The sequence below is a fragment of the Brassica napus genome, chromosome A8, assembly GCF_020379485.1.
Source record: "Brassica napus cultivar Da-Ae chromosome A8, Da-Ae, whole genome shotgun sequence".
Taxonomy (NCBI): Eukaryota; Viridiplantae; Streptophyta; class Magnoliopsida; order Brassicales; family Brassicaceae; genus Brassica; species Brassica napus.
In genome coordinates, this window is record NC_063441.1 from 9160374 (window position 1) to 9171262 (window position 10889).

Below are 10889 nucleotides of genomic sequence, written 5' to 3' on the forward strand. Positions count from 1 at the left end.
AAAATTCTTAAGATACGTTTTGGGGGCCAATCGCTATCCTTTCAGTGAAGATCTTGGCAGACAAGCTCAAATGATGACTGAAGTATGTATTATATCTCGGTGTTTTTCCTTCTGTCTCATCATCATGAAGTATTTATATGTACAACTATTAGTTTTATTTTTTGGCACGAGTTACAAATTATAACCACATGGAGCTGTTCCTTTGTATAATAACCAACAACAGACAAATTATTTATGAACAAATTAGTCGTGAACAAATTCTCTAGATATGCATATATTAAGTTGGCCAATATCCCCTATATATTATTTGAGAAACATTACAACATTTTTTGTAGCCACATGTCATCACTAAAATGATTCTTAGAATCCTTAGAGAAATAAGTTGGTCCATCTAAATATATAATAAAATTTTTATTAGACTAACCATAAATACATTATTAATGTGATGCATTACTTCCTTAAACAAAATTACAGAATTGCCTAATGTGGCTAAAGTATATATATGACAATTAATTATTTTGAATAATAAAGATTTGATAAAAATAAGTGTGTCTTATATTATATTTGTTTAATTTTAAACTATTAAATAAATTAAACAACCATAGTAACCATATAATAAAAATTAAAATTTTTCTTTATATGTTATATTTTGAATTTTTAAAAACGAGTATAAATTACTAAAACTGTTAAAAGTTTCACATTCAAATTTTGTGATCCATGGTTTAAATTTTTTGTTATGACATGATACAAATAATTAAAAAATCATATAAGTTGAAAGTCTCATTTAATAAGTATTAAAATAAAAGATATAGGAATATATATATATATATATATATATTAATCCCACAGTGAAAATTTTGTTATCAGTAATTTAAATTTTTTGCTATAACAGATACAAATGATAAAAAATATGAGCAAAATGCATCATTTAATAAATATTAATATTAAAATATACTATATATATGTTACCATAATTTAAATTTAATTATATACCATATCAAATAGAAAAAATATTTTTTGGATTAATAAAATTTATTTATATGTTCTCACCAATTTAATTATATAAGTAATAGTTACTTATTTTTTAATTATTCAATATATATCTATTATTTAATAATATATTAGAAACATATAATATATAAAATAGTTTATATATATAATGTTCATTCTGCGCAAGACGCGGGTCTTAACCTAGTTGTATACTATAAATCAACTTCGCAATACTGTACTCACTGCAAAACATAAGATTCCTCATAAATTTGATCTCCATCAATGATCTTATTAAGGCCAATTTTCTTTAAAGAGTGAATCACACTAACCAAAATAACTAAACTCAAATAACAATGAAATAATGTCCAGCACCACTAGAAACAAATAGTCACTTTCAATTGGGGTAAGCTAGATATTTTTAAATATGTATAGGAATTAAAAAATATTTTGTATGTTTTTTTTATTTGATTATCCGCCCGTATGGAGGGTTTTCCCTAGTACTAGATTATAATACACATAGCAAGCTACATAACGAGCTATTAATCCGGCGAAGACAACCACCGGTTTGGCCGGAAAAGTCGCCGGAAAACTCAAAATTGTCAGCCTTGTGATTTGTCAAGAAACAGGTTCCAACAATGTGTTGCCTCATGCCTGACCTATTGAATTTTGTCTTATGTAGTGGTGGCGAATCGGATTTTCATACTTGAACACTGAGTTATGTAATCAACATATCTGAAGTACCCATTTATTCAACATAAAACATCGATTAATCACCTATATATTAATTTAGAAACATTACACCTTCTTTTCGTAGCTACGTGTCATCACTACGATGATTTTTAAAATCACTAGAGAAATATGTTGGTCAATCTAATTATATAATAATTTTTTTATTAAACTAACCATAAATTCATTATTAAAGTTCTTTATTATTTTCTTAAATAAAAGTTACGGAATTGTCTAATGTGGCTAAAATATATATATATATATATGATAATTAATGATTTTTAATTATAAAGATTTGATAAAACTTAGTTTATTTTCTATCATATTTGTTTAATTTTAAGCTATTAAAATAAATTAAGAAACCACATTAACCATATATAATAAAAAAAATTAGATTTTCTGTATATGTTATATTTTGAATTTTTAAAAACGACTATAAATTACTAAAACTTTTAAAAGTCTCACATTCAAATTTTGTGATCTATGGTTTAAAAGTTTTGTTATGACAAAATAAAAATGATTACAAAATCATATAAGTAAAATTTCTAGTTTAATTAACTACTAAGATTAAAAAAGATATATATATATATATATATATATATATATATTGTTTTAAATTAAACTACATACCATATAAAATACATAAATATTTTAGTTTCGAAATTTACTTGAAATTTTATTTTTGATAAAAGCTTTGAACAAACATTGACAATTAATTTATAAAAAATATAAATTACTAACACTATTAATCTCACAATGAAAATTTTGTTATCAGTAATTTAAATTTTTTGTTATAAAAGATACAAATGATCAAAAATAATATTGAGTTGAAAAAAGTATTTAATAGACATTAATATTAAAAATATAATATTGCTAATATCATTTAAATTTAATTATATATCTTATAAAATAAAAAAAATTATTGTTTGGATTAATAAAATTGATTTATATGTTTGCACCATTTAATTATATATGTATTAATTACTGATTTTTGATTATTTAATATATATTTATTATTTTATAATATGTAAAAATATATAATATAAAAATAATTTTATATATTACATTTATTCCGCGCAATGTGCGGATCTTAATCTAATCTAGTTTAACCTGATCCTATTATCATTGCTGGTTCAGTAAAATTTGATGCCTAGATAAATTTTACGCCCACTTATATACAACTTGAAATTTTTAACATAAAATTGCAAGACGCAACCATTAAAAGGAGTAAAGGCTCTCTGCCTATCTAGACCAAATAATATTGATATGTTGTACTAGTTTAATTATTTCATTTTTTAATAAAAAATTGTTCAATTATACATAACATGTGTAATACGTTTTTTAAATAAAAAAATTAGCATCAGAATTAAAAATCTTTCATATAGTCTTTCACCATTAAAATAAATAAAAAATACTGAATAAACTGTCTCAATCCCAGTTTATGCATCAGCCAACATAATTACATTTGCATGCAACTAAAAAGTGATCGGGTATCGCCCTGACACCACAACTCCTGGCATCTTCTTCTCGTCATCAAACATATCGTCACTACATGCCTTCTATGTCGCTGTTTGTGTTGGTGACTCAGACGATTACAAATGTTCATCACAACCACCCAATATTTTGGTCAGCCAGAAAACAGAAAAGCGTACCTAGATCATCAATAGAAGCTGAATACATGTCAGCTGCAAACAATGCCTCTAAATTGTGATGGATATGCAGTTTACTCACAAAATTGGGAATCACCTTATCTGCTCATCCAGTTATCTGATGTGAAAACGTTAGCACCACTTTTCTCTATGCAAATCATGTTTTCCACTCAAGGATGAAACTTGCCGCATTGGATTATCACTTCATAACAAGACAAAATACATAATAACATTCTTAACACAAGGGATCAACTCGCATATGCATTAACCAAACCTATGGCACGCAACATATTCGTTGAGCTACGAGACAAGATCAGAGTGTCCACGGCCCCTCCGTCTTGCAGTCTGCAGAGCATGTCAAGGATACAATAGTATCCCGCTGATATCTCACAAATATCTTTGGAATCTACATATATTACTTGGACGGTTGGACCTAGTCTCCTCTACGACCTACGTATAAATACATGTGTATACTCCTAACATATCAATAAGACATCAAGCTTACAGTTACATCTCTTCTTTCTCTTCTTATTATTTTCCACTCATCAAAATCTTCACTTCTCTAATCAATTATCACATAACTGCAATAATATTATGAGGATTCCACAACGAAGCAGAAACTTAGATGACTATATTTCAGGTTATTACATCACCATAAGATAGAGGCAAACTTATGAGCATAATATTATACACGTGGAAAGAATGAAGTTGTAGTCTATGTTAAATAGGTTGCTTGTGTTGCCATTATCAGAGCATCTTCACAGTATTACTCCAATTTTTACTTCAATAAAGTTGGGTTTTATTCCAATGTATTACTCCATCTATTACTCAAAAAAAAACATTCACAAGTAATTTCCTTTTTTATTTAGTTAATAATTGTCAGTAGTACCTCAAACTTATAAAAAATAACAATTAACCCAACTATTTATATTTAGAAAACTTTCATAAAAATATATTTTATTAAAATTAAATATTTATTAATAAAAATAAAATTAGAGATTTTCTTCCAACTTCAATTGGTGTAATTTTCATTATATGCAATTTTTCTAATTCAAAAACAAAATTATGCATTAAAAGAACATAAATAAAAAATAAAGTTTTGTTTTGTAATTTTAATTACGTACTTGATCCAAATGTTTGTGCAAATATTAAGCTTAACAAGTACAAATGTAATCAATCGAAATGTTGACCCACAAGATAAACAAACTCATCTATTCCGTTTGAACGATACTTCGCAGATTCCAAAAATAGTTTACATTGAATCACTTATTTGTATTATATTATACTATAAATTATTGATGTTTAGTTTTGATTTTTTTTTGTTTATGCATCTTTTATGTAAAACTATTAAATAATATTTTGTGGAGTATTATATTTATTTTCATTATAGTGTATTTTTTAAATATTATTTAAGTATCAAATAAAAATATTCAAAATCAAAAGGACCATTTCATAAATAAAAAAAATTCAACTTCAAAATGGAGTAAGAACTAGGGTTACTCTATTTATGGAGTAATTTCCATTTACTCCAAAATAGGGTTTGGAGTAAGAAATAGAGTAGGATTGGAGATGCTCTCAAGTAGGTTAGGTTAGGCTAGGTTAGGTAATCAAAGAAGAGCAAGTACCTATGGCAGACAGAAAACGCCATTTAATCATCCTCTTCCTCTTGTAAAACGAAACTAAGCTGTGAGAAGTGTTTAATCATCCTCTTCCTCTCAATGACAGCTGCTGACGGGTGCGTTTATTTTTCAAAGTTGCACCAAATTATGGTTCATTGCTGTCCGGGTCTTTTAATTACTCATTTGTTAGCATATATATGCCATTGTTGTCTTTTCCACCAAAAACTTTGCATATCGGTTGTTTCTCAGTTATAAAATTTTACTAGACTTATACTAGTTTGTTAAATATCGGTTGTTTTAGTTTGAATGCTTTTGATATTTGTAGAGGAGTTCAGTGAGCTGTTATTTCTTCAAATTTTCTAAATCGATCTGTTTTATTACTGAAGGAATTATCAGTTTCTCCTTTGTGGGTGTGTTTCGTTACAGATTCTATCAGAAAGATGAGGATTTTTTTTTTTTCGTTTTTGAGACTTCTTTCTTCTGCAGCTAATAAAGTGTGCATATCCTGAAACATTTTGAAGTGATGTAACCTAGGAACTTTCTTTTTGTCACCAAGGGCAAGAAATGATTGCTTAAAGAACAAGAAAACGATATTTAGCTGTTTATTCTTTCTTTTATACATTGCGGTAGGGACGTGTATATCCCAAGACGTGTTTCTGTTGCCTTGGATGTACTGGCCATTTGGCCTAGTGGTATCAATTTAAATTAGAAGATGGTCAGTCTCCATCACACTAGACGCACTGTCAACATCTCTTTATTTCACTGTCCTCGCCAAAACACGTTTCGGTTGGCCACAAAAGTGAAAACGCACATTTTTTTTTGTAAACGCGGATTCTCACGCTAGAGCCTTGTGTGTAGGCTACATGTGTGAATGTCAGTTCAAAACATGTAAAAAACAAACAAAACAAAAATTATCGAATAGCATTTGCAATTTATAAACGTAAATACACGGATTAAAATGTTTGAAACTACTTCTGGTCGTTATATATATACAAGTATATATTAAAATGATATGCTGATGTAAACACAATCATAAACGCGAAAATAGACAAAAATGATATGGGCACACATAAAAATCATATGTAACACTTAAACAACCGATCTAATGAGTATCGTATTGTCATATCTGATCGTATTTCTTTGTTTTCAAGTTAACTTTCAGAGTTATAAGGGGCAGAAAAAAAAAAGAGAATTACTACACATTGTGGGTAAGAATTTTGTTTTGAGTGTCAACCTGTGATGATGATTTGACGTTGGATGCAAACGCTCCAAGAACTGCACCCAGTGCTGAAACGCACAGAACGCCCGATGATGCGAACAGACCGTCTTTCACAAGGTAACATTCACCGTTTAGCCACCCTTTGCCGTATATCTGCTCTCTGTTCATGCTTGCACCAACGGTCGTCAACATAACCGCAACCGCAAAATTAACCCTGCAGTTAAAGAAGTTATAAAATTAACAACGAACTGATTTGTTTTTCTTGGTTAATTTGATTTAATAAAGCTTTTCTTACCAAGAAAACAACAGAAGAAATAGACAAAATGGCGTCGATTCCGTTTTGTGTGTTTTCAAGAAACCTCTACAGATCACAACATTTCCAATGATCTGAGCAACTGAAACACAAACCAGAGCAGCGGTTCCAAACTTGAAAGCATGACTTTCGGGAAGATAACATGATTCTCCATCCCATTTCAGATCTTTCCCCTGAAAAAAAATTACCAGATTCTTGTGTTATTAGAACATAAAAACCATGATTTAAGAAACAAGTAACTTGGCAAAACTATTTACCTTAGCCTTCTGAAACTCAGACGCGAGGCAAAGGAAAAACGCGAAGAGACCAAGGAAAACGATGAATATGAAAATGGGAGAGAACTCAGGTCGCTTTTTCCGCGTATCTTGTTCTTGAACCTCCATTGATTTGTTCTATAGTCCCCAGAGAAGGAAGAGGAGATTCCTTGAGGCTTACTCCACAGTTACAGAGAATTATCTTTATGTGAACGTATACATATTTATTGTTAAGCTAGATGGGCGTTTTGATACATATTGGCGTTTTGTAGAAAGTGGATTTAATTGTTCTTTGTTGTGATGGTTGGGTTGTTGGGTTCTTTGCTTGGCTTTTGTGTAATCTTGAGATTATGAATTATGAATAGAATAAACTCTTGTGTCTCAAGCGGGTTTGACTCATTTTTTCATTTGATTTTGTTTCTTTATCTTTATTTGGTTATAAACAACTCGTTCAACTTCACAGCAATTTGGATGAAAATAATTTGAATTAGTGATTATTTAAGAAAATGTTGTAGACTTGTAGTATAATAAACTTTGAGTGAGAATAGAAACAATGAGCGAACAAAGTGAATATAAGATTAGAAATCAAGAATCTCTCGAAAAATGGATACGGTATAGATTACAGGTTGAGTATATTAAAGAAAAACGTGGGATTCTATTCTACGAAACTCTATTGAAAATGTTAATTCAAAGCCAAAAGTGTTTGTACGAGATTCAGCTAAATGGAAAGATGAACTTCAAGATGAGGTGACTAAAGACGTTTTTATTAGAATCAGACAAGGAATTACAAGATTGTCGGGAAAGTAAGAAGACAAGATTAGAGGGCTAAACAACAAGATCTGAGTGATCAAATGGGAAACCCTAAATCTAGCTGCTTAGTGTGTAGTTTGTCCAAAAGTCCTCTTGTCGTTGTATGTTCCTCTCTTTTTATAGTGTCCTTGCCGGTGATGCCCTAATTGCCCTGTCTTTTGGGCCTCGTCGCCAAAGGCCGAGTATGCAGGCCCTGGAACTGTTCCCTCCAAGCCGAGTATCATCGATCGGCTTATCTGATCGGCTAAAAGTACTCTGGAGCCGAGTCAGCACCTTTAGCCGCTGAGCCGACTAAACTAGCTGAGCTTATTGGGCTAGGACCTGTTATTTGGCGGGCCTTGTGGAGGGATGTAATCCATCTCTTACAATACGTCCCCCCTAGTTCACTTGTGAGCGGCGCAGCGGTCTCAGTGAATTTGTGGATCAGGTTCGTTCAGATAACATGTCCTAACATGTTTAGTCGTTTGCCGTTTGATCGACGTTTCTAGTCGCTTAGAGAAACACTTCTTCCTGACCTGTTTTACTCGTCGAGGTTTTTGTCGTGGGATACGTTTTACTCGGCCAGAGAGTCGTCTAGTGTGTACGAATTCAAGTTGATCTCACCGGTTTGCGTTAGAAAACCGGTTTGTACCGAAACCGGAGATTAATTTTGGTCGAGCGCCTTGATTAGAGACCGGTTCGAGCGAGAAACTGAACCGTCACGAGTAAGCCTTTGGGTATTTAGGCGGCCTTTGAGGCCCATTTAGGCTCCTGTAGACCTAATGATTACGCTTCGGAGGGCGTGCCCTTGTTTTTGCTATAAATAGGCTCTTCCCCCTTGCTCCCGTCATTCTTCTCTGCAAGCTCAGGTATTCCACTTTCTCTCCCTTCTCTCTAGATTTATTTTCTCTCTCTAGATACGTCTCTAGGACGGTGCGGTTTATTTTAATTTCCGGTCTAGTCGTCCCCGAATCGATAGTCATGGCTTCGAAGAGTCGATTGTCTCGCGAAGAAAAAGGGAAAGATATCGCCGATTCTTCAAGTCCGGCCAAGGACGCAGATGGTGGTGTTTTAAACGAGTTCGAGCTGATCCATCGGGACGCTCTCAGAGATACAGAGAATCTGAGTCTCTCTCAACGTCTCTTAGTCGCCGACGCCCACCGACAGTTTCGCGAAGAGGAAGAGCGGCAAGTTGAGGACGAGGAAGACGTCGAAGGCGGGGGACGTCTTGAAGATGATGTTGGTAGCGGTTCTGAAGCGCCTGGAGCGGTCGTGAGACCCCGTAGGCGAGCGCGTCGAGGAGTTGGTTCTGATCGACTGGAACATCCCCTTGCGATTCGGAGTACTCGCTATGACCGGATTGACTGTCGCCCTGTCATTTACCATCCGGGCGGGATCTTCGAGAGGTTACCCCGTCTTCCTTCGGAGGTGCTGCGTGACCCGCGGGTCCAATCATGGGGGAATGTGTTTAGCTCCTGCTCATCCGACAAGACTGTGCAGGACTTATTGAGACAATGTGGCGGCGCCGGCGTTACCTACCTAATTCCTTCTATCGAACAGCGTCCTTGGTCGCCTCCGATGGGATATCAATGCGTGTACGAGTCATACTTCAAAGACCAGACCAAGCTCTGGTTCCCGATCCCTCGGTTGATCACGTCGTACGCGTTCCGTAGGGATATCGCGATCTCTCAGTTGTTGAATGGGTCGCTATGCATAGCCGTGATGTTGATGGTCTTGGCAGCGGAGATGGATATCTCGATGAGCGTGAGAGTATTCGAAGAACTAACCTCCACAAAGGCGGAGCCAAATGGGATTTTCTCGGTGAAGATGCGTTCGAGTTACAACGTCCTAACTGGTCATCCGAACAAGACGCCGGACTGGCAGCGCGCATACTTCTACGTTAAGTCTGATGAACATGCTTTTGAGGAACCGCCTGGGGACGACTACCGCGTTTTATGGAATAAAGAACTTGGTAGAGATCTCGTAGTTTTCCTGTTCTTTACTCAACAAAACTAACTGTCTCTGTCGCTTCCTTTTTATGCAGTTCGTCATCCGAATACGATTGCCTACCCGGAGAAGTTTTTTGAGAGTGCCCAAGCAATCGCAGCTCACAGTCATCTTCGTTGGCCGGACCTTAGTCGCGAGTGGATCCGTCGTCAACAAGCTAGAATTGCTAGAGGTAGGTTTTGTTGTTTCCTTTCCTGAAACTCTTCTGACTCGTTGAGGTTGAACTCTGCGATTCTCTAACTTTAGGTTTTTATCTTTTGCAGTTGATTGGGAGTCGAGACTTCCGTGTGTAGTCGGTCCCCGCAGGTCTCGTCTTTCTCTGTTTACTCGCAAGCAACAGAAGCTTCTTAACAAAGCAAGGGAAATGGAAGGAGTCCCGGATCTGAGTGCTCTGTTGAAGGGAAGACTGCAATTGCTGTCGAAGAAATCGGCTCCGGTTAACTCCTCTGGGGCGACTGGCTCTGGAGATGCCGAAACTTCTGGAGATCGTGGAGGTTCAAAAGAGGGAGCTTCCAACTCGCGCGAGGAGGGCGTTAGTGTCGAGGCTCCAGATCCGAGTCCAAAGAAGAAGAAAAAGGATAAGAAGACGACAGAGAAGCCGTCGGATGAGACCTCTCCGCTTTTGTCTGCTTCTCTCGCCACGTCATCTGAGGGTCCAAAGATAAAGAAGAAGAAAAAGAGAACCCGCGACGAGGCGACTTCCCGAGACGAGGAGGCCACTGAGGGCGACGCGATACTCGCAGAGCGTCCTAAAAAGAAGACGAAGAAAAAGGTCGCTGGAACTGAGCCTAGTTCTTCGGTCGTCGTGCCAACCCAAACTGATGCCGTTAGGGAGGATGAGACGACTCCTGACGTGCCTTTGGAGAAGAAGAGGAAGGCCGTGACGCAAAGGAGTGGTTCTGGGTCTGAGCCTGCCGGTGGCGAGAAATCCGTCCCCGGCTCTTCTACGAGTAGGGGTCCTCGTTTAGAAGGCTCTCTCCCCAAAAAGGGGAGGGTCGAATATCCCGACCGCAAGGAGTTTCTCTACGACGAGAAGACCCCCCTGATCCTTAACCCGTTGCGATGTGCGGAGCTGACGCGTCAAATTCGCGGTGGGACGAGAGAGTTATCGCAGTTGGAGGATCTCTTCTTTAGGAATGAGTACATTGACGCCGCCGCCTTGAGAGCTCGGGTAACCTTGCTCCTCCTTTGCAGTGTGTTCCGTATTTGCTTGTGAAACTGTTGAGCTTAGCCGTTTTGACTGATTAATTTCTTGCTTCTTTGCAAAGTGATGGAAGCATGAACTTCCTTGTCGAAAGGTATGATACTACCTTGAAGCAGACG

At 35.6% G+C, this 10889-nt stretch overlaps 1 protein-coding gene across 2 annotated transcripts; it reads right to left on the minus strand.

Moving 5' to 3' along the window:
- Nucleotides 1–5552: 5552 nt before the first annotated feature.
- On the minus strand, nucleotides 5553–7946 carry LOC125577288 (protein MODIFYING WALL LIGNIN-1-like). Of its 2 annotated transcripts, XM_048738597.1 has the most exons (4): nucleotides 6774–7946; nucleotides 6499–6689; nucleotides 6219–6417; nucleotides 5553–5843 (listed from the first exon to the last, which is right to left on the minus strand). In XM_048738597.1, the coding sequence occupies exons 1-4, from the start codon at nucleotides 6897–6899 to the stop codon at nucleotides 5820–5822; spliced, it is 540 nt and encodes a 179-aa protein (XP_048594554.1). In that variant the 5' UTR covers nucleotides 6900–7946; the 3' UTR covers nucleotides 5553–5819. The 2 variants fall into 2 exon arrangements, with proteins under 2 accessions (XP_048594554.1, XP_048594553.1); XM_048738596.1 differs by having other exon boundaries at nucleotides 5553–6417; nucleotides 6774–7943.
- Nucleotides 7947–10889: the final 2943 nt, after the last annotated feature.

What these genes read in the sequence shown, in the direction of transcription:
- LOC125577288 (XM_048738596.1), bottom strand. Translation starts at nt 6,899, where the DNA reads ATGGAGGTTCAAGAACAAGATACGCGGAAAAAGCGACCTGAGTTCTCT. An exon ending in CTGAGTTTCAGAAGGCTAAG is followed by an intron (nt 6,690 to 6,773) that starts GTAAATAGTTTT and finishes ATTTTTTTTCAG; the next exon opens with GGGAAAGATCTGAAATGGGA. An exon ending in TTTCTTCTGTTGTTTTCTTG is followed by an intron (nt 6,418 to 6,498) that starts GTAAGAAAAGCT and finishes CTTTAACTGCAG; the next exon opens with GGTTAATTTTGCGGTTGCGG.